This window comes from Coenobita brevimanus, chromosome 19 (genome assembly GCF_032717465.1).
Source record: "Coenobita brevimanus isolate Jiangsu-jjx chromosome 19, ASM3271746v2, whole genome shotgun sequence".
In the NCBI taxonomy this organism is placed as follows: domain Eukaryota; kingdom Metazoa; phylum Arthropoda; class Malacostraca; order Decapoda; family Coenobitidae; genus Coenobita; species Coenobita brevimanus.
Window position 1 is genome coordinate 24,852,947 of NC_136972.1, and position 23,183 is coordinate 24,876,129.

General features: G+C 38.5%; 3 protein-coding genes across 7 annotated transcripts; all 3 read left to right on the forward strand.

The window, feature by feature from the left end:
- Positions 1–4,305: 4,305 nt before the first annotated feature.
- On the forward strand, positions 4,306–9,739 carry LOC145391631 (COX assembly mitochondrial protein 2 homolog). 2 transcript variants are annotated; one of them, XM_080266171.1, is made up of 4 exons: positions 4,306–4,402; positions 5,391–5,520; positions 8,643–8,714; positions 9,607–9,739. In XM_080266171.1, exons 2-4 carry the CDS (start codon positions 5,440–5,442, stop codon positions 9,724–9,726), a joined length of 273 nt encoding a protein of 90 aa, XP_080122297.1. In that variant the 5' UTR covers positions 4,306–4,402; positions 5,391–5,439; the 3' UTR covers positions 9,727–9,739. The 2 variants fall into 2 exon arrangements, with proteins under 2 accessions (XP_080122297.1, XP_080122298.1); XM_080266172.1 differs by having other exon boundaries at positions 4,322–4,384.
- A 181-nt stretch (positions 9,740–9,920) lies between these two features.
- Positions 9,921–12,446, forward strand: LOC145391630 (protein Abitram). 2 transcript variants are annotated; one of them, XM_080266169.1, is made up of 4 exons: positions 9,921–10,318; positions 11,203–11,367; positions 11,676–11,735; positions 11,999–12,446. In XM_080266169.1, the coding sequence occupies exons 1-4, from the start codon at positions 9,923–9,925 to the stop codon at positions 12,146–12,148; spliced, it is 771 nt and encodes a 256-aa protein (XP_080122295.1). In that variant the 5' UTR covers positions 9,921–9,922; the 3' UTR covers positions 12,149–12,446. The 2 variants fall into 2 exon arrangements, with proteins under 2 accessions (XP_080122295.1, XP_080122296.1); XM_080266170.1 differs by lacking the exon at positions 11,676–11,735.
- A 1,416-nt stretch (positions 12,447–13,862) lies between these two features.
- Vps2 (vacuolar protein sorting 2) lies at positions 13,863–22,174 on the forward strand. 3 transcript variants are annotated; one of them, XM_080266286.1, is made up of 6 exons: positions 13,863–14,021; positions 16,371–16,387; positions 18,001–18,181; positions 18,690–18,865; positions 19,264–19,398; positions 19,707–22,174. In XM_080266286.1, exons 2-6 carry the CDS (start codon positions 16,380–16,382, stop codon positions 19,885–19,887), a joined length of 681 nt encoding a protein of 226 aa, XP_080122412.1. In that variant the 5' UTR covers positions 13,863–14,021; positions 16,371–16,379; the 3' UTR covers positions 19,888–22,174. The 3 variants fall into 3 exon arrangements, with proteins under 3 accessions (XP_080122412.1, XP_080122414.1, XP_080122413.1); XM_080266288.1 differs by lacking the exon at positions 16,371–16,387 and having other exon boundaries at positions 17,996–18,181; XM_080266287.1 differs by lacking the exon at positions 16,371–16,387.
- The last annotated feature ends 1,009 nt before the right edge of the window (positions 22,175–23,183 follow it).

Sequence of the window (23,183 nt, forward strand, 5' to 3'; positions counted from 1 at the left end):
ACAGCCACAAAAAGTCCTTCAGCCAATTATTTACTTGCAAGGATTTCTCTTCTTACTATCACAACCTGACACACTTACCAACAACTCCATCAAAATGACGTCACAATTAAAATGATGTTACCTTAGCGCCGATCATCCAGTTTGTAATATTATTATCAACTTAGGTGACTAAAAAACATTGTAATTTGTCTGTAGTTATGCAGTGCAGTTCAACCCGACATCAGGTGTATATTAGCACCACATTACCTGACGTGACTGATTAAGTTCCATCAAAATATGACGTAATATTCATCAAATTTCTCGACCTTTACCTGTGTACAGAAGCCTTTTGTTTTCACTCGTATATAGCCCAAACACTTCACAACCAGTCCAAGGTGAATATTTAGCTGGAAATACGCCCATACACACCGATTTCTGATACCGATTCACTTCTATAGATGAATATTTATCGTAAGAAATGGTTAAGATCATTTACGAATACGGCCCTACAACCCTCACACCCTCGCATCACCCCACACAGTTACCACATCACAGGGTGTCTCAGGAAATTGCATGTCATAAATTCAGTCAACCGAGAAACACGAATATCTCACAGAATGGTTTTAGATTATGACCGCTAAGACAGCAGGGACGATATACGCAAAAGAAACTAGCAACCTTCGTTATATCTACTTAATCCTGAGTCGAAATCAGAGAAGAACGGTGTCTTAACGGTTGGTAACATTACTAAGCTCATCATTTTAGCTGTAAATAATATTGTTCGGCTGTACAGGCAAGAAAGAAGTATTGTAGGTATTGTAATATCGGTACACCCTCCCGTCTGCACCAAAGAAACAGTCCTAAACGATAAAATAGTGGAAATATCATCATTTTTAAGTTGGCCACCGAGACGAGAGGGTGGCTGGGAAGTCTTTCCTGTGTACGGGGAAACAAATGGTCTCCATGGCAACGCAGACGCTGGATTATATTATTGTTATATCTCTTATTTAGTTATTGTATCTGTGCCTTACACATCATTATCCTTTGTGTTAATGATAAAATGGATTTCGTTATCAAAACAATAAGTCACGTACAGGAATCTGGTAAGGTGCCATATGAAAAATGTTACACGTATATCACTGATCAAACGATATCCAGTTAATGGTAGGTGTAAGAGGTTATAGGTGGGCGCAGCGATATGTAGGTATGACGATATGTTGGTGGGTTTACGTGTGTGTACAGTAGCTATGTGTAGGTGAGATTGGGTGGATGTGATGGTGTGCTGGTATACTTGAGCACAATAGGGCGTTGGTGGGTGTAGCAAAGGTAGGTGAGATGTGGTGACTGTAGCAATATGTGTTGGTAGGCGAGGGTGGGTGTAGTAATGTGCAGATGAATGTAGCAATATACTGAAGGGTGCAGAAATACGTATTACCCAAACACACCCCACTAAACATCAATATTACCCAAACCCACCCTACCAAACACCAATATTGCCCAAACCCACCCCACCAAACACCAATATTGCCCAAACCCACCCCACCAAACACCAATATTGCCCAAACCCACCCCACCAAACACCAATACTACCCAAACCCACCCCACCAAACACCAATATTACCCAAACCCACCCCACCAAACACTGATATTACCCAAACCCACCCTACCAAACACCAATATTACCCAAACCCACCCCACCAAACACTGATATCACCCAAACCCACCCTACCAAACACCAATATCACCCAAACCCACCCTACCAAACACCAATATCACCCAAACCCACCCTACCAAACACCAATATCACCCAAACCCACCCTACCAAACACCAATATCACCCAAACCCACCCCACCAAACACCAGTGTTACCCAAACGCATCCCACCAAACACCAATATTACTCCATTCCACCCCATCAAACACCAATATTACCCAAACCCACTCCACCAAACACCAATATTACCCAAACCCACTCCACCAAACACCAATATTACCCAAACCCACCCCACCAAACACCAATATCACCCAAACCCACCCCACCAAACACCAATATAATCCCATCCCATTCCGCCACACACCTATACCACCCCTATGTTTTATATTCGATTAAACTGCAGGAGAGCTTGCACGTATAGAATTTACAGGTGCATTCATTTCTCAGTAAACTGTAACGTAATTATCATTGTCTACCCACCTATTGCCAGGCGCCATAATTCCGTAAGTTGTGGTCGTTTGACTTTGAGCTTGTTGTTTTACGGGGAAGGTCACTAACCCTCCGCCAGACCACTTCCTGACACGTAGGGAACACGTATGGGTTGGCTATACGGTTACCACCCAGCGTTGTAAATGGTTTACTGGCTTACTGGAATCCATCAGGCTTGTCATTCAATGTAAAGCCACCTGTAAAGGAAAGAAGAGTAACATAAAGTGACAGGAAAGATAAGAAGAATTAGGAAGAGAGGAAAGCAGACAGAAATAAAAATTATAAAGGTGAGAGAAGAAGTAGGCAGCATTACATCAAGCGAGTTAAACTCTAAATGTAACCATTATTCTGACTTGGTAATTTTTCAGTTTCAGGCCATAATCAGGTATATACTGTACCATGTTTTTTTGGGGGAGGTTTGACATTGTTCATTCAAATTAGAAAGGTCCTGTCCATGACTTTCCATTGCAAATGTTTTGTTGAGTACATTAATTAGTAGACAGGAGAGGGGGGATTCTCATACTCTTTAATCCATCCATTATCTCATCTGCATTGCAAAACCAGACCTAATCAACTAATCCAAGCAAACTAAGCATAACCCGATTTTAACAGATACAGTAACAGTTGGACCTAGAAGCTGGAGAATACCTCTCCCATTATATACTAAGTGCTAAATGAAGCATCAGAGAAATGTTTCATTACTCATAAAATATTATCAACAGAGATATTGATGATAATATGAGTTTCTTTTAGTAACATATACAGTATTAACTGACGCAATTGTCTGAAGCTACAAATCTATATTTAAGTGGTGGGGGCGTTCATCATCCACTTACTCAATGTAGTGCTGCTCTCAGGTAGCTTCCTTTCCTCTCTTCCTTCCTTCTTTCCATCCTTCCTCGTATGTCTTTCTTTCCTTCTTTCCTTTTCCTTTCTGTCTATGGGTGACTCTACACTGAGCAACAAGCCAAATGGTTTCATGTGCACCAGGAAACCATTTTCTACATTGGGTGGTAACCACATAATCAAACTATGACACCTGGTGGTTAATTAAGGCGCTCCATTGAGTCTGTGTTGGTTTATATCCAAGGGGTGGTTGGGGTTTATTGCTCACGTAATGCCACTCAGGAATGAATGAACTTGGTCACTCTCATCTTGAATGTCAGGACTAACTTGCCTAGCCCCGAGCTCCTACACACCTCAGGAGGCAACACAGGATTAGATGATGATGATGATGATGATGATGATGATGATGATGATGATGATGTTTTATACAAAATTTGCTTTCACGATTATGGCTGCATCCATTATTAAATAATTTACTCTCCCATAAAGAATGTTCAAGCCTATAGCTGGGCTACATACTCCAAGGCCTGTAGTCCTGTCATATAAAGAAGCTCCCCGACACATTTTCTTAAGTGACTTACTTTGCTTATTACATCTAATTGTATCTCACTGTCCTCTTCTGTTACATAAATCCATCCAGTATCACCATACTCTACATAAATAATGTATAATACAAAAGAATATTAACCAGCCATATCCAAAAATAAATTGCAAAGGAAGAGATGTTGAGAAGTTTCCTTAATTGAAGAGAATGCAGGTCCAGGCATTTAATGTGGAAGATGGTCAGTTGCTAGCACCTGAGTAATATTAAACAGTTGCAGCTATGGGCTTCTCCTATGAGGTGGAACCAGGATTCTGTGTGCTTGAATGGTGTGTTAATGAGCGTGTTGTCCATTTCACTGGACCTGCTGTTCAATAGTTTTCCCCAATCTTTTTTTTTTTTTTTTACATCTTCTTACTTTTGGACTCGACCTCACCCCACCTGTGGGTGGGGTGAGGTAGGGTCCACCCACCTGTGGATGAGGTGAGGTAGATGTTAATAATTTATTCATGGAGTTTGATACAAAACAGATATGTTAAGAGAATATATTATTAGACCCACAATCCAATAATGAAGTTTCAAGACATTTTGTTAAACCAGAGAGAGTTCGGTTCATTTTCAATAACAATAAACTTAGAAAGCAAGTATGATACAAATGCAATGATGGGGGAAAATCTTATCGGGGAACGGTTTGTTTTGATCACGGGGAATCGCTTACGTAACCCTTTAGGAAGCGGCCTAGACACGTACAAGAAGGAGAAGAGTCGTGTCGTAATGGTGGGAAGTCCCAGCTGTTGCTTCTTCATGATCTAAGTGGTAATTTAACTGTGAAGGGTAAGTGATGTGTGAATGTGACCCTTAAAACTCTGGACAGGCTGGTATCAGTCCACCCTTAATGGGAAGGTACAAGTAAGATACGCGGCTAGGATAACACCAAGGGCAAGCGGAGGCTGTGGTAACCTGAAAGATGCAGTGGCCTTGTATCTCAGGATATAAGGTTAAAAACCTGCCACAGGCTCAAAGACCTAAGTTAGAGGGATGAGTACCACGGTTATGCACCTCATGGCACATGCCCGCACCTGTACCTTTCTTTACCTTAAATGTCTTTGGGTCACGATTTATACCTAGGAAGAAACAAGTGAAGTGCTTGTTGGTCCGAATTTTTGTATAATTTTAACAGAAAAAATGATTATGTTGTGATATACAAATTCAGCTGGTGATCAAGGAAGCATAACAAATGTTGAACATTGTGTTTGATCTCATCAAACCTAATTGTATCATAAGTATGGTTATGCAACACCAAAGCCTCTCACAGTAATAGCAGTAAGATGGAATAGTTTCCAATTTTCTCACATGCCTTGATTTGCTGATGAGAAATTTAGGATATGCTACACCCGGAGTATTTTTTTGAAGTGTGTTTCTTCAGGAGTTGCATTATTACTCTAGCCTGTGTTACATAATGAGGTTAGTAAAGCATCTTCAAAGATGTTTTTACAGTATATGTCATTTACATTTTGTTAGATTAGGTTAGATACCATAGGTATGTTTAAAATTGTAGTTTTATAATATACTTCTCTTAAATTTTCTTGTCATAGTTACTAGTGAATCCCATTAGACCAATTGTAATTTATTATTCTATTCTGGTTACCATACTGCTTGATGATTATATACAGTTTAATTGCCACATATGTAGCTGATTGGTCAGTGACCCCAGTTCACAGTACAGTACTGTACCAGTAGTGTGGATAATGGTGTGTTAGTTTAGAAAATATTCCAGACTTATAATAAAGACTGCTCATACAACATCCTTTCTGCATTTCAGGATTCTGTAATATCTTGTATGAGGAATTTTATTTGAGGGTGACCGCAGCATGCACCCTGACCTCTCCCCTCACCTGCATACGGAGGAGTGTAACAAACTGATCTCGGAACTTCATGCCTGTCATCAGGAAGTAAGCTCTGCAGTGTTGATGCCTAAAACAAATCCTTGTTACAAATTTACTTCTTCTTCTTTTTTTATCCAGTGTATTTATAGACAGAGTTAGAGAAAGAACAGAGAAATTAGTTGGAGAAGAACAGGGAGGCTTTAGGAAGGGAAGAGGTTGTGTAGATCAGATATTCATTCTTAGATCTTTAGTGGAAAAGTTTATAGAGAAGGGAAAGAAGTTGTATGCGGCTTTCATGGATTTGGAGAAAGCATATGACAGGGTGGATAGACAAGGATTGTGGAAAGTGTTAAGAATATATGGAGTAGATGGGAAGTTGTTGAATGCTGTGAAGAGTATGTACGATGGTGCGAAGGCTGCAGTGCGTGTGGATGGTGAACTAAGTGAATTTTTCTCTTTGAAAGTTGGTTTGAAACAGGGATGTGTCATGTCTCCATGGTTGTTCAATCTGTACATGGATGGGGTAATAAAAGAGGTACAAGGTAGGGTAGTGGATGTTGGAGTGGCCCTGGTGAGAGAGGATAGTGTTTGGAAACTCCCTGTACTGTTGTTTGCAGATGATACTGTGTTGTTAAGACGAAGGGGAGCTGCAAGGCTTGGTGGATGAGTTTGAGAGAGTGTGTAAGAAATGGAATCTAAAGGTGAATGTAGGGAAGAGTAAAGTGATGGTCTTTGAGAGAGGTGAAGTTAGTGAATGTACAGCGTGGTTGGATGGTGAGGAATTGGAAAATGTGAGTACGTTTAAGTACTTGGGTAGTGTGATGAGTAAGGATGGAGGTTTGGTGGGTGAAGTGCTTGAAAGGGTACAGCAGGGAAGAAAGGTTGCTGGTTCTTTGAAAGCAGTGATAAGAAACAGGGAAGTGAGCATGGAAGTGAAAAAGTTACTACATGACAGTATTGTGATACCAACTCTAACGTACGGAAGTGAAGCTTGGACATTGTTGGAAGGACACAAGTCAAGAGTGAGAGCAGTGGAAATGAGTTATTTAAGAGGAGCCTGTGGAGTCACGTGGAGAGACAGGCTGACGAATGAGGATATAAAGAAGCGTTGTGGTGTGGATGTGGATGTGATAGGAAGCGTTATGAGGAACACACTGAGGTGGTTTGGCCATGTGGAGAGGATGGAGGATGAAAGACTGACGAAGAGAGTGTATGTGAGTGAGGTGGAGGGGGGAAGAGGGAGGGGGAGGCCGAGGATGAGATGGAGGGATGGGGTGGAGAGGTATATGAGAGAGGGGGGTGTGAGTTGGGAGCAGGGCAGTGAAATGGCAGGGAACAGGGCGACTTGGAGGCGATTTGTTTGTGGCCACCCCAAACGGGATTGAGGCGTCTGGCAATAGATAGAGATAGATAGATTTTAGTGTGTATTTGCCTGTTAAAGTTCACTTAGCTACTAGGTTTCATGTAAATCTGGTATACAGTACCACTTTCTCCTACTTTTCATTACTAGTTGTAAAGATAAAGTTATGGTATTGCAGAAAACTATCTGACATGTAATGAGGACTGTTGTATTTGACTTTTTTTCCTGCCAACCATATAGCGGGTCAGTTTTCAAATTTTGGAAATATTTTTATTGTGCAGAGCCTCACCAGGTTATGCACAGTTTCCATTTCAGAATGCTCTGCAAATATCAGAATTGTCACTTCATTATGTACAGTATACTTATTCACAGAGCACATTTAGGTACAGTACTAGTATATACGTATTGTAACTATGAGGTAAACATGCCGTATACACAAATGGTATTTAAACAAACAATACACACTGCAGTAATAGGAAAAAGCATGCTGAACATTTTCACACTGCAGTAGTAAAAATAAACACTGAGCACACTATAAAACTTTTCCATATGGTTGAAATTCCGAATATCGTAATCAGTCCAAGTCTTACCGTATATTGCTCATGAATATTTATGATGGTAGGACTATAGGTTCCCACCCATATATGATTAGTAATTGCCAGGTCAGTGATGTCTTTTTGTAATTTATTGTTGCTTCCATCAAATCACTTTATTTAGCTGTGGTGAGTCACAAGTTAGTGAAGGGGTCAATGAAAGGCCACAATTAACCCCTCCAATATTAAATCTGCCCTAAGTTGGATGAAATCATAGTGGTTATGGAGTTCGAGTTACCTAATAGTTTTTAAGTATTTATTGGCTACAGTAACTCTTTATATTTAACCATGTCCAAATTTGCTATCTCTCCATCATGAATGCCGAGCTGTAACAAGAGATGAACACTAGAATATGGAAATAATCACAAATAATTCTTATGAAAAGGATGGTCTGCCCTAGTATTGTCGTATTCTACCATTAACGTATGGGAAGGGGCTGCAAAAGGATGAAAATTTCTTCTAAGTTAAAGTGAATGAACTATAACTAGATAAAGAACTACAGCATTCCAGTCAAGCTAGCGGGAGGGAAAGTTAGGATTTTTTATTAAGCTGCAGAATTCATAGCTATCTATCTATCTATAGCCCGACGCCCTAATCCCGCAAAGGGTAAAACATCAACCTTCTTTGAGAGGATGATTACCCAAGTACTGTACCAGTTTTCAGTAGTCTGCTTTTTCATTTATTGTTGTGATTTGTTGTATCAGTTAGCAGTTTAGTCTTGAAATCTTAAAGTGCACATAAAAGTAATATCATCATTTTTTATTAACAAGTACTGTATGTCATAGGTGACAGTTGACTTGTAAATTTTATGCATGAAACTAGTGAACCATAAACTCAACTTGAGCTGCATCTTCATTGTATTAATTGAATGGAAACTGAGGTCAACAAGAGATAGGATTGCACAGGTTCATTGAATACAAGTGGTCCTTCATCAGGATATACAGTACCTACACTCAGATACTCAGTTACTTTCCTGCCTTTTCGTATAACAAGCACTATACAGTATATTCATTTTCTGTTTGACTGCAGAGAAGATATCAGTGCAGAGTGGGAGGGTAATTGAAGAATGTGGTGCTTTAGGTCCTGTGCTATTATATTGTTATTATTATTTCTTTTTTAAGATACATTATTCATGCTTAGAAGCAAGTGTTAGTAAAACATACAGATTTGGAGTTACAGGATATTACATTACCTACTTTTCATTTAGAATGTAATGTTCTCTATTTCTTTTTCAGAATAAATTCATGAAATTCTTTGGTGTTTGTAACTCCATTGACACTGCTGTATGGAAATGTCTAAAAGCTGAGGTAAGACTTTGTCATCATGTGCTTGTTTATATTGTTGACAAATTGAGAGGCATATAATTCAGAGAGTTATGGTATATACTTCCATAAATCATTCCAGTAATCCATTTTAAAACACTAATGGTAGTTGAGTTATATCATTGTAGGTGTGGATTCTTTAGCTGCTGAGGAAGCATTTTATCTGCAAATATATTACGGTAGTTAAATGCAAAGCAATCACTCTCGGGCAGGAAACATTGAGCCACAAGTATATAAAATCAGAGTCCAAGCTGAGGCATTCACATTGTTATAGATTTTGTTATACGTCTCAGATTTCTTTTTCCCAATAGCTTCTAGCAGCTGCTGGGAAGGAATCAGCTGGTTGTGGCACTTAGTTTAGCGTCCACTCCGTAGAAAACATTAATTGTACGCTGGTCAGCATCATTGTAGAGTTTCACTAAGTGTGCTGTCATTTGAATGTGTAAATATATGTATGTTAAAACAGTGCCATGGTAAAGAGATATGTTCATTTATAGTTTAGTCTGTTTCGTTATCATCATCATCCTGACCATTTTACGTGGCTAAGAATGGGATGACATTTAAGTCTGGTTGTTGTTGTAGCTCCAGCCATATTTGAATGTGAACCTAGTGGACTGCAAGCTTAAATTGCCCTTCTAGAGTTCATCATCATCCTTCTGGGGATGGGAAGTAAGATGTGAAACCAATTTAAAGGTCACCCAGTTGTATCAGTGCCACTACTTAAAGATATCCCTCTCTAGCATGTAATAGAAACAAGCTCTATATATATAGCCCAAAATACATAAGAGTTTTTATTATTAGATTCTTGTTCTAGCATAATAAACTGTATAATTGTTCTTGCCTGATTCTAACATTTTTTCCAACTTTATTCCCACAGCGTATAGAAAAAAGAAGACAGAACCGCATTGCCGGTGAGGAACGAAGGAAAAGATTCCACGCCAAGCTTCGTGACGGATACACCTGGGAAAAGATGGGACAGGAAGACCAAACCAAATAAATATTCATCCTCTGTGTGTGCTGTTCAAGAGATATCCTGTTTTAAGAACTCCAGAATCACTTATAATCAGATTCCACATTTATGCCCAATCATTCCATTTACTTTCAAGTTAACCTGAACAAGAGTTCTCTCAGAGCACCTGGGTAAAAAGGCGAGTTACCTACAGTCCACCAGGTTTACAGCAACAACTTTTAAAATGGCAGCTGTTACAGGACCCATTGAAGAAAGTGTGGAGATGACCAGGAGCTACCCTTCTGTAACTGATCGGTACTTCACTAAGTACTACTATATACCAAAGGAGTGCAAAAAACAGGAAGCTTCAACAGATGATGAACAGAAGTCCTCTCCAAATAAAAATACTTACGAAGAAAAAGAAAGCAAATGTGAAAATGGCCAGAATTCTCATGATGAAACTAGAACAGAAGATAATGGCATGGTAAATTGTGAGAATGACTGCAAAAAGGGAGATAGAGTAAGGAGCACACTGGACAGCAGTGGTCACACGTGTGTGATGATTCACACCAACAAACTGTGTCTGGTCACCTTATCTCCCCGACACCCAGTTCTGGCACACAAGAAGGAGGTTACTCAGGTAGATATTACTGTATTGCCCATACATTATCTGGAATCTAAATTTAAATCAGTATAAAACTATTAAACTTCACGCTGCAGTAACGCCTATTTTATCCCTGTTGCCTCTATACTGCACACCATGCAACTTATCTGTAGTGTTGTACCCTCTCAGCTACCATCCAAAACTCATGCAAGATCATTGTAAGATTTCAAAATAATTGTAAACATACTATTTGACGTAGACTGCCATTTTATCAGTAGGTACGAAATTACCTCAGTCACTGGAAGGTGGCATTGGAAAAAGTGTGAATATATATGGGCTAGTTGGCTGGTTCTAGGTAAAAAGAATTTTACTTCAGGTAAGTAGGTGTACTAGGACAGAGGTGATTAGAAATTATCTCCATTGACTTCTCTTACTGCAGTGCTAACTTCTAAATTTTTCTTGCAACCACCAGACTAAGTCTACAGTATCTGTATTATGTTCAGCCTAGGAAAGAGCTCATGGACTAAAGTGAATATAAAGGAATATATACTGTGGTCTTGTAGCTACTGTATTCAGTACTGTATATTGTATGCAGTACAATTTATTATGGTGCTGTACCCTTGTTAATTAGTTTCTGTTGTTAGCTTTTCCAGGACATATGTCATTCATTTCTGCCCTCAGGAATTTTATATGATTGTGAATGATCAGTTATAAAACTAATTACTCATGCTTAGTTTACCAGCTGTGTATTGACATCACAGGTACCAGTAATCATTTTTTTTTTTTCCACTCACTTATTTTAACAGTACTGGTAAAGACTTTTATCTGAGAAATTCCCTTATGATACTGATGGCTTGGCATCTGTTACACTGAAGTATTGATTTTTTTTTTTTTTTTTTTTTTTTTTTTCACTGAACTAGGTCAGCTATGACGTGGGGAAATTCAATCGGCTAGAGAATCAGGTGTCTGGTAAGGGTAAGCGTGGTGCGCAGATGCTGGGGCCTCAGTCGCCTGTGTGTGTTATCTCATGCGCTGATGGCACTCGTTATGCCATCATGGCCGGGGTACATGGCAAGCTTGTTGAGGTAAGTGTTTATAATCATCACCAGTAGTAGCGGATAATGTTGAAGTATTTGTTTTTGTTTTGTAACTTAATTAACTAATTCAGTCAGTAATAGCTTTACGTAGAGAAAGACCAAGTACAGGTATGCAAATTATTTGACACTTATCAGCACAGATTCTTTTCTATACAATCCATTTATATTGTATGATGTAACTGTAAGTTAATTTCAGTATCATTGAGGTAGGTACCATCATCATCATGATCATAGCTTGTTTTCTCACAATTACATGAGTTGGGGAGATCCAGAACATGATTGTTTTATCTCATTAGGTACTGCAATACAAGTGCCGGTTAGTGTGGTCACCATCTCTTTCTGCAATACAAGTGCTGGTTAGTGTGGTCACCATCTCTCTCTTTGCCATTGCAAAAATAAGGGGTTTCGACCCTCCACCTCCTCCCCTATTTAAGTACCTATTATGAAGGGAAGCCCAGTTCATGGGTAATACAGTATTCTTTTTCCCTTCCCTTAGAGGTATGTGCTGATAAAGAGTAAGAATTTAAGTCATAGATTTGATGAGGTTGGTTTGCTTGATATGGTCAGTGATTTGGGCCCTCTGCTGATAGGATTGTAACATCTTTTATACCCAAAACAGGTGAATGAGAGGCTTCTGAGCAACCCTAAACTGGTAATGGACCGGCCTGATGCTGAGGGTTATCTTGCTGTGGTGCTGCCACCTCTACGTACCATAGACAATGCCACTGCTAGACTGCTTAATCATGAAGAATACCAAGCCTTACAGTAGCCACAGTGGGATGGGGGAGGATAGTGAATCCCTGAATAAACAAGAGAGATTATCAGTCACCTTTGGTTCTGCATTCACTGACATACCTGAAGCTTTCTGTGTACCGTCATTAAAAATATTGGTAACCATAGGTACAAAGGCATCGTCTGAATTCTTCTTCTTTCTGTACATTGGAGTTACTTTAATTTCAGGATGGTCCCATATTTCATTCATATGAATGTCATTTGTAACCTCTTCTGTGATTATTGAAATATGTCAGTGTGTAGTATATATTTCAAAACATTTTATTGTGTCACAGAATATAATGTACAAGATTAATAGCTCAACTTTTATTGCATACCTGTATGTAGTGTTGTGGTCAATATTTTTTTTTTCCATGCCTTGAAACTCAAAACCTAATGAGGTTGTGCTAATCATCATCATCATCCCAACCTTGTTTGTCAGTTAAGGATGGAGTGACGTACTGCCCAATGAGCAAGAAAAATTTCCTGATGGAGGGGGAAGTAACAAAAGTCTACCCAGTTGTATAATACTCCCCAACTTTAACATCAGACCATCATTACCCTGAAACTGAAGACAGAGAGGGGGATAAAACTGAATGAGGATGAAATGGTTGAGATGTTCATTCAGGATGGAAAGAAGCTTGAATATATACATGGATGAAGGAAAGGTGAGAGGAGAAATGTGAAAGAAACATGGGTGGAAAAGGAGACCAAATAAGAAGGAAGTATAGGGACGGTAAAGGAAAGGATGAACTTGAAAGGTGAAGATATGAAAGATAATAACTGAAGAAGATAAATGGAAGCACGGTAATGAATCATAGGTGTGGTAAAGGGAGAGGGAATAGAGTCTTGTCAAGAAAAACTAAGTCATAAGAATGAGAACGGGAGAGAGAATAATGTGATACAGAAGTTAGACGGTAGTTATATACAGTGAAAGACAGAACGGACATGAAAGGTGAATCCCCCGAGGTAGGGCCAATGGACCATATAGCTCCAAAGAGCAAGGAGAGGCCCTTGGAGGGACCACTACATCTGTAACCAGAAATATTCTACCCAGGTGCAGGCTCGAACTGCCAACCCTGAGGCTGAGAAGCACAAGCGCTACCACTGAGCTCTTCTGGCCCCTGTAATCACTTATAGATGAAGCCATGAGGATGTAGAAGGAAGATCTGGGAGATATTAGGAATGGGAGAAACAGTGGTAGGAACTAGGGACTGAGTGAAGAGGTCAGAAAAGAACTGGGACAGGGAAAGAGAAGGGGGTAGGTATTTAGCATCAGATTTACACTAAGCACGATAACTCAGTCATTGGTACTGGTATTTTATCAATAGCGAATTTTTATTATACTGTAGTTTCAAAACCCTATTTTAAGATGAAAATACAATAAAATTATGAAAGGTAAAAGATAAATGTCCATAATCATATAATTTCAAGTTGTAAAATACATTAGTTGACAATAAAATGTAATTTTCTATTTTTTGAGCAGTAACCTTGTGTGACGTCATGATGTAAACACACTTCTGACGTCATGACCCACACAATATTCGGGAAATTGAAATAACCTTGAATACCATTTCCTTTTTGTCATTTCTGCTTCACAGAATAATAGTATTGTGCTGAGCAAATTCTCACTTGAATTTCATATTAATTATGGGCATTAAAATCAAGATAAATAAAGGTGAGAGAAATAGTTTGTTGATAAGGGCCTGGAGCTCTCTACCTTGCACTGTGAGTCAGAGTCACTCGTAGGTTTTGTTGGGGATTAACGTCAGTCGTCACGCTTTTCCCATCCGTCATTTGTGCTCACCCGTCCTCCCGAGACGTCCAGTCCTCAACACGAACTCATATTAGTGCAGTTACACATCAACAAGGTACAGTAAACCTGTATACTGTAAATCTTTCTCGAAGTGTACAGGTGTGTGTGTGTATGCCCTTGTATGTGAGAGAGTATTAAACTTTTGGTGGTAAATACTGTGTAAAATTTATGAATGACAGAGTTTATAAAAAGTCAGCAGTTAGTATCGCCCTGTTGAATGTAATTTTATTTAATTAATATTCAGTGAACTATATTTTTCCAGCATGTACCAGTGAGCTGCAGTCCACTTTAGGATACTGATGAGTTGCATCTTGTGTTATGTCAATTACACAAGTCCTAATCAAACCAAAAAAGCCACGTTACCTTAGTGGTTCTAATATTAGCGGAGAAGGAAAAATCAGAGAATAGGGTGTTCAAATTCACATTTAGGTTAGCTCTTGTTGGGTTTGGTTTCTTTAGTATCCATAAATCAGTAGGTTAGCTCTTGTTGGGTTTGGTTTCTTTAGTATCCATAAATCAGTAGGTTAGCTCTTGTTGGGTTTGGTTTCTTTAGTATCCATAAATCAGGCTATGCAACTGGGCCTAAAAGTTATCCAGTTTGGTTTCAGAAGTTGCATAAAGGTAAGAGTCATATGAATCTTTGGTAGATTTCATGGTCTAAGCTATTTTCACGGTTTTTTATTCACTTGAAAGGCCTTATATATGCTTGTACGGTATAACTTTAGAAGTAACCAACGTTACCAATTTTCATTATATTACGTCCCTGAACTATTCTAACTAAGACTTACCCTTTAAGCCTAGTTTCAGTTGGGGGAGCAAATTTTGTAGGGATAGTCATATAGTGACTTAGGTTAGGCTGTCGCTCAGTAGCGGATGAATGTTGCGCCATATTGGCTGGTGCAGGCGTGTGCATTTGGTCTATGTCAGGCTCTAGATCAGGCCTAGGTTAGGTTAGGTTAGGTTAGGTTAGGTTAGTTTGGGTTGGTTTAATGCAAAATAGTGTATTTTTAATTAATCTTGATCTTGATTTTGGGGGATAAACCCACTTTTGGAAATCTTACTCAAAATTCCAAAAGGGGGAATTTCCCCCAAAAATGAGGGTCAAAACTAATTAAAGCACAGTATTTTGCATTGGAAACCATAAAAAAAATAATAAAAGAAAACGTTGGTTACTTCTAAAAATTTACCGCTTGTATGTGTCAGCCTGGTTAATACAGTGATGACACTGTTTATTGCTCAGTTTCTGGTAGTGTCTGTGTTCAGTCTCCTCATCCACAGGCTTTAGGTCTTCCTTCTGGTGCTCCATCTCCTACATGTACTTGCATAGTTAATTTTCCTCCTTCAGTCTCTCCAGATGTCAGAACATTTTAAGTCTCCCCCTACAGCTGTCATTCATTGAGACACTGCACTGTCATTTAGCAGTCTTCATCTCCATTGTCAAGTATATGCAAGTCTTCCTCCATTTTTGCCCAGATTTCACCATATAAAGCATTACATTTCACTTCTCACACATGCTGCTCATAATTGTCCCATAGTGTGAAGGGAGAGTTGCCTCATTACCAAAAATAAAAGTACAGTATGAATAATAGTTTCCTAAGCTTCTTTCATTCATGTCTGACAATAGCAGCACTTCCCAGCAAAGATTATATCCCCCAAATTTAGAATTTCTCTTCATATGTAAAGGCAGCATCTCCCAAGACTGTTTTAATGCATCTAGTCATCTCCCCAGCTCATCCCAACACTGCACACTTGAAGCTGTCCACATCCAGAACTTACTGGTACCACTGCACCATTTTTTCGGTATTGACACCTATCATGCAAACATTGCCTAAAATTAACTTGCTTCTAATACACACCACATGACTACACGCCTTCACCACCACAACACCACTATACACACAAGTGATCACCAGTTATGCTGTATCCATGTACACTCTCAGTTTCTTGGACTTCATTCTGTCTCTCAGTGCCATATGCAGTAGCTACTTCTCTTTAATATAGCCAGGATTCTTGTTTCTTGGGTAGGAGGGGACACTGAAAACCAGATGTCCAAGAACGGTAATGTGGATGTAATGAAGGCAAAAGATGAGAATGTATCCACTCTGATGTGTCGTTTGATGGGCCCAAGATCTGTTCATAGGTGATATAGCCTATCTAACTGATAGCAATTGTTTTCATTTAACTTGTTTTCTCATTTAACTGCCATAGCTGTGACTCATGAGAAATAGAGGTGTATAAGTTTACAGATATTAAAGAGAACACTAACTTATCGCTGTGGAGTACTGTATTAAGAATTTAAATAGCATATTTCTCAATGATGCTCTAGGCCTATATACATTTAATCTGTGTAGATATGCCCTTTTATTATCATTCCTTTTTTTTTTTTTTTTTTTTTTTTTACTAGAACTACAGGATGGAGAGGTAATTGTGTATAGTTTGTAGTTTGTTTAGTAATAATGACTGTGGCTAGAATGCCAAATTATGATGTACTGTACAGTATATGGCCAGAAAATGTTTTGTGGCACTATTGTTCATCATATAAGGAAACTGAACTGCAGTGTCTATATATATGATAAAACTAACACAGGGGCCTACCTGTACCATATTGGAATACTAATCATGGTGTAAATAAGAATACTGTAGCTGCCTTTTTTTTCTTTTTTTTTTCTAGGCTGTGGTATTGTTTTTGTTCTGCACAGCATTACTGTTTTGATGTGAGTGTAAGCATACTGGTATATCAAGTTTTTGCAGAATCAGAAAAAATATCCATAAATCCGTTATTCTGGTAAAAAAGTAGCTAAATCTTTGGTCAGGCACCCAGTTATAAGTGTAGTAATGATTCAATACCGATATTTTATACTGTATTTGCAGTATATACTCGTATGTATAAGTAGCTATGCAGTAGTTTTGAATTTAATGTTCACAGAGGCTTTGAACATTAAGAGAATCAGTATCAATAGTGTATTCTTGTTCTGCTCATGAATGAAACATAATAATGTACGGTAGATGTCTTCCCCAAACCTGGTATACTGTCACAGTGTCTGCTTGATAAAAAGGTAACAAATGTAGCTTTGTGTAGTTTATGTACGTGGAAACATTATGGAGAACATAATTAGCTTAATGTTTCAAGTGCATATGTAGTTTATTGTAAATACAGTACAGTACTAGTAATACAAGGCACTCTAAACTATATTTTTCAGTCTTTTGGAAGTTCCTCATTTAGTTTGTATCTGCAGTACTGTACAGTAAATTCTCTGTTACTTGAAAGTGGCTATATTGCACCACTCCTACAGTAAATTGGCTTTTGTTTGACAGTGACTGCATTGCACATAAACAATAGTAAATTTACAGGTGCATATACTTGAGACTGGCTTTATTGCACCACTGCTCTAATAAAATTTGCCAGTGCTTGAGAGTGGCTTTATTACAGCACTCCATAAAACTACTGTAGCATGGTGAACACATATGGTATTGGATTTTCTTGGCTTCTTTATACAGATTGTGGTGGTTGTAGATATATTACCCAGACAGTACGCATGCTCTGTATATTTGAAATTTATTCCTTGTTGAGGTGGTGATTTTTTTTTTCTTTTTATATGTAGAATAGGTAAATATGGTAAAGGTAGCTACACTGTTAAACAAGAGACTATATATCACGACATAAACAAATATTTGGTTGGAAAAAAAAGTGGGATGATGATAACAGTGATGAGAAAGTGTGACTGAGTTAAGCTATATTGCATATTAAATTTCTGACAGTTGTTCCTGACTGACTTCTGTTACTTCCCTTACTGACAGATTTTTCTGTTAAAGTATTTCCATTACTGACATACTGGTGTAACTGACAAATGCAACTGTTACTTTCATTACTGACAAATAGAGTACTTGTACTGTAATTCTGTTACTTCCATTACTGACAAATAGAGTACTTGTACTGTAATTCTGTTACTTCCATTACTGACAAATAGAGTACTTGTACTGTAATTCTGTTACTTCCATTACTGACAAATACTTCTGTTACTTGCCAAGCACAGTTCAAGCATGCCACTGGAATGGCTGTTCGGGCGGAAGATGACGCCCGAGGAGATGTTGCGGAAGAACCAGCGCGCCCTCAACAAGGCCATGAGAGACCTGGATAGGGAGAGAGCCAAGATGGAGCAGCAGGAGAAAAAGATTATTGCCGATATTAAAAAGATGGCCAAGATGGGACAGATGGTGAGGCATTAATTGGTTGCTCTATATTCTTTTATCCTCTTAGCTGTTCCCTTTATTCTTTTATCCTCTTAATTGTTCCCTAAATTGTTTTCTGAATTTGGTGGCATGGATAAACCTTCAGCTTTTCAGTTTTAACACATTTAGCCAGAGTATGCCATTCTGATTTAATATACACTGCCACCAGACAGATTTGTTCAGCTTAGGAGAAATCTCTTGTAGTGAAATGGATAAAGAAAGTTTTTATTCAGCCCATCCAGTATAGATTAGAAAGGCTTTTATGAAGTAACTAAAATCATCTGGAGATAGCAGGAATAAAATAAAAATCCCTCTGACCCGGTAGTGAAAGGGCTTCAGTGATGTACTGTATCAAATACCTCCATTTTGGAAGGTCCAGGATGAATATAAATAGCTGGAGATAGCAAAAATGATATGAAAAATGCACCACCAGATTGAGTAGGATAAGAATAGAAACTACAGTCCTGACCAAGACCATTCATCTCCTCAACAGGATGCAGTAAAGGTAATGGCGAAGGACCTGGTCCGTACACGACGCTACACCAAGAAGTTCATTATGATGCGTGCACAGATCCAGGCCGTCTCCCTGAAGATCACCACACTCAAGAGCCAGAATGCAATGGCTCAGGCTATGAAGGGTGTCACCAGAGCCATGATGAATATGAATAAGTGAGTGATAGAGAATGAGGTATTTTCATTTCATACTCGAATACCGTACTTCGTGAAAGTAACAATGAATATAAATGACTGAACGAGAGAGGGTGAGGTACTTTTCATAATATACATTGTAGTGTGCATGTACAGATGGTTAGGCCAGTGAGAGGAGTCAGGATTCGAGGTGCCTGAGTAATGTGTGAAAGAGTATGACCAGTCTCTGGGCATGCTTTTGGTAGTTCTCCCATCTTTGTACTTTCTCTTTCTTTATTTTCTGGATCCTGCCTCACCCCCTCCCCCCCATTTATTGGGAAAAAAGACAGGATAATGATGTGATGATGGCATGTGCAGCTGCCCAGTAGATACAGTTCATGGTAGGACAGTGGCTAAAATTTCATGTTTATTTTTTGCAGACAGCTGAAGCTTCCCCAGATCCAACAGATCATGCAGGAATTTGAGAAGCAGTCAGAAATTATGGACATGAAGGAGGAAATGATGAATGATGTCATAGATGATGCCATGGGAGATGAAGATGATGAAGAAGAAAGGTAATGTTGCCAGAATCTTGCAGAACTGTGCAAGATTGTGCAGTTGATGTTTAAATTTATCAAGTGATTTGTACAAATAATGCAAAGTCATTAATATTTTTAACTTGTGATTTTTTTTTTTTTTTTTTTTCATGCACAAGTACTTCTTTGGCGACTTGTGTTTGAACTTCAGTCAGTGTTAAAATAAGTACTTTCTATAGTTTTTATATTAACCAACTTTCCATTTAATTAGTATACAATTTCACTGCAATACTCGTCCTTCAAAGAGTACAGTGTGTTAAATTGTGCTTTATATTCCTGACTTGCAGTGATGCCATTGTATCACAAGTGCTTGATGAACTAGGACTGCAGATGACAGAAGGAATGAGTGAGTTACCAGCAGTCGGAGGAACGCTGGGCACCTCCACTGCCGCCAAGACTCCCGTAGCAGTGGCCGACGCAGCTGACGACGACATCCAGGCCAGATTGGATAACCTGAGGAGAGAGTGAACAACACATAGCTGCTGCCTCACTCGCTGTCTCAGCTACAGGCCACAGCCACACGTGCTGCCTTATCATAGAGCCACTGGTACTGTATCATGGGGTTAATGAGATACTGTGGGGTACGTAACATATTTTTGTGTAAATCTCATACACTTAATAAGTCCATGATATGTTTACTTCTTATACCAGGTAATTATGCAAATGAGAGATGAAAGCATTTTACTTCTTCAGATATTTTTTCCAGATGAAACATGTAAAAGTTTTATGACTGATATTTATTAATGCAGATGAAAAAGCAAGCAGTCTGCACCTTCTTTTTGCATGTAATGTATGAAATAGAACAGTGTAGCACTATACATCAAAGTAACCCCACAGTATCACAGTAATCCTCTCTTATGGCAAATACTGGTATGCCATCGGACTGTCATATTTATTACCGAGTTGTGGTCAGTACTGGTAATTTTTTCTTTTTTTTCCCAAAGAATTCCCATACTTTCTCTCTCTCTCTCTCTCTCTCTCTCTCTCTCTGCCATATCTGTTGCATTATGAAGTGGACACTAGGCTCATTGCTGTGTATAATTTCAAGTTTACTAAAATACCAATGTAGTATATCTAATGTACACTCACAAACCACAATTCCTGCTCATCCTCAAAATCTGTATCTGTTACTGGCATGAAGGACACCATAGCCAGGGTTTCAACTGAATGTAAGAACTCTTGTCCAGTGTCAAGGTGCAGGTTCAGACCTTTGCTAACCTGCACAAAGAGCAGTTTGCAATGACACTAACTCATGCAGGCTTGAAAAGCTTTGAATTATCACTAACATAATTTTTTGGTGTGAAAGTGTAGCTATGATATCTTCAGTCAGTGGCAGGGTAGAGAGTAAGCAGTAACTGTGGCTGAAAACTATACACACCACTCATAATTTTGAACAGAGTGTGTGAGGGAAGTTCAACAACTCCTAAAGCATTTGCTGTTTCTGCATGCACATATAACACTGTGTATTGTAACTGAAAAATGTATCAACTTTCACATCATTTGGTTCACTTTGTACTGTAAAATCTCTCACTGTCGCAGGGATTAGAATTTGGAGTGGAGAGCATGTATTGATAATTACATACTGAACATGGCGAAATAGCTCAGATTCCTTCAAGATCACTGGTGGTACTGGAAAAATTAAAGAGACATCAATGGTGTCTTTTCACTCCTACCACCTCACCGACAGACTCTCTACCATTATGGAGTATTACGATGGGGTGGATGCATTATATATATTTATGTTATTTAGTTGCCATACGCCTTACACTGTGAGGAAGGTAAAAATGGGATTGGCTGTTATTGTTCTAGAGCCATACCCCATCTTTAGTTGGGAAGAAGGGTCACGATGACAATTATGTTTTTTTAAAGGTAGAATTGGTTACGGCTGTAGTGAAATGCATTTGATAACCATTTTTATAGTATTAGTACAGCGAGTCCTCATTATATGTTCCCATTTATCATCATTTTGCTCTTAAGCCTTTAGTAAATTACAGGAAAACTGCCTATTAAAATTCCATCGCTGCCAAAAAAGTGGATTTGCTAGAATCACTCTCTATACAATATCAATTATGTCCTCCATGGTGCAGTGGGTTAGAGCACATGCCATTGACCGAGGGGCTGAACATTGATTCCCTCCCAAGGGTTAATGGTTGACAGTAGGAAGGGCATCTGGTTGTAGAATGTTACACACCAACAAAAGTCATGTAAAGTGGAGCAACACCTTAGCTCTTCAAAGAGGGGAGTGCATGGTGTAACATTGCATTATTAGTTGTGTGGAAAAAGTAAAATTTTGGAACAGACACCTCGCTTATAATGAGGACTGCCTGTACAGGCTGTACAGTAGTGTCACAAATGCTCCCAGAGAATGCTGTATAATTGTTATTCCATATATTGAGAAGAAGAGTCTTTCTTATCATAGTACTTAAATTCCATATTTTCTTTTTTAAAAAAGGTGATTGAGCCAAGGTGATTAAAAATCACAATAACCCATCTGAACCATTTGTTCTTTATGATTGATAGAATATATGTATACTGCACTGTGTAATAAATTTGCTGGAGCTCTGATGGGGTGATTGTGAAATGGACGATAAGTTGTTGAAGAATGTATAGGCCATATATGTCTGGCAAGTAAATTTTATTAATGTACAGCATAGTAATCTCATTTCCACCTTGTAAAAATGAATTATTCTCTATAAAGATCAAAACATTGTATGCAAAATGCAGGATAATTTGTATGAAATACACTGAAAAAGTCAGTCATGTTATCTAGTTTAACCTTTCAATAAGGAAGTAATGTGCAGCAGTATTTTTTATGTAGTGTGAGCAGTTCTAAAACATTTTTTGTCTGGTGATATATTTTTTTCCCTTTAACAAGAGTTAGCATGGCACATGGAGAAAGATAGTCAGTCTGATTTAATTTGTTCCCACATATTACAAGTATTGTGATATGACTGTTTTGGCTAGACTTGGACCCTTTTCAGTTATGTCGGTATAATTAAACTGGTCAGTGCTGAGATCAAGAAACATGCCTGTGTGGGTTGTGCTGTGGCTTCCTTCTATACTAAAACATCAGGGCGTAGCTATTGCCAATACCTGTACTCTGATGGGGTCTTCTCTCTGCTTGATGTGCACACATCTACTTTTATACTTTGCTAACACTTTGATCAAACCAGTCTTGTATGGTAAAATTCCATTTGCTCCTCTGTATATTCTCAGGCTTCTAGGATTCACTCTAATCCAAAAAATAATATCATCCATCAGTAGCTGAAATAGCAAACTAGATTTTTACCAGCCATGCAAAGGTTAATTAGGCTCTTAGGCTGATGATATGTATACCAGTATATTGTACAGAAATGGATGAGTACAATAGACTTGCTTTTACTGTACATTTATACAGTGTACTGGAAGTCCTCGTTATGAGTTGCCTGTTCTTACATTATTTTCAGCTGATCAGTCTGAAATGTTAGAAAAACTGGCTATTAAACTTCCATTGATACCTGTAAAGCTGATTTCCCAGATCCCCCTCGGTTTACAGTTACGTGATAGTGATATTTTGGCTCACATCCCTGACTAACTGTGACTGACGGTTTACTATTACAGTACCATATTATATATATATATATATATATATATATATATATATATATATATATATATATATAGTATATGCTTTTTTCCTAGACTGGGTTTCATAATACATTAGTGTTTAGTTCATCATAAGGATTTACATGGAGTTCTCATAATGTAGCAGAGATATGTTCCAC

Excerpts from the sequence above, each read along its gene's own strand:
- Vps2 (XM_080266286.1), top strand. Across the intron at positions 18,866-19,263 it reads GCCATGATGAATATGAATAA|ACAGCTGAAGCTTCCCCAGA; the intron begins GTGAGTGATAGA and ends TATTTTTTGCAG. Across the intron at positions 19,399-19,706 it reads GAAGATGATGAAGAAGAAAG|TGATGCCATTGTATCACAAG; the intron begins GTAATGTTGCCA and ends CCTGACTTGCAG.
- LOC145391630 (XM_080266169.1), top strand. The coding sequence starts at position 9,923 with ATGGCAGCTGTTACAGGACCCATTGAAGAAAGTGTGGAGATGACCAGG. Across the intron at positions 11,368-11,675 it reads TACATGGCAAGCTTGTTGAG|GTACTGCAATACAAGTGCCG; the intron begins GTAAGTGTTTAT and ends TTATCTCATTAG. Across the intron at positions 11,736-11,998 it reads TTTCTGCAATACAAGTGCTG|GTGAATGAGAGGCTTCTGAG; the intron begins GTTAGTGTGGTC and ends TACCCAAAACAG.
- LOC145391631 (XM_080266171.1), top strand. The coding sequence starts at position 5,440 with ATGCACCCTGACCTCTCCCCTCACCTGCATACGGAGGAGTGTAACAAA. Across the intron at positions 5,521-8,642 it reads TTCATGCCTGTCATCAGGAA|AATAAATTCATGAAATTCTT; the intron begins GTAAGCTCTGCA and ends TTTCTTTTTCAG. Across the intron at positions 8,715-9,606 it reads GGAAATGTCTAAAAGCTGAG|CGTATAGAAAAAAGAAGACA; the intron begins GTAAGACTTTGT and ends TTATTCCCACAG.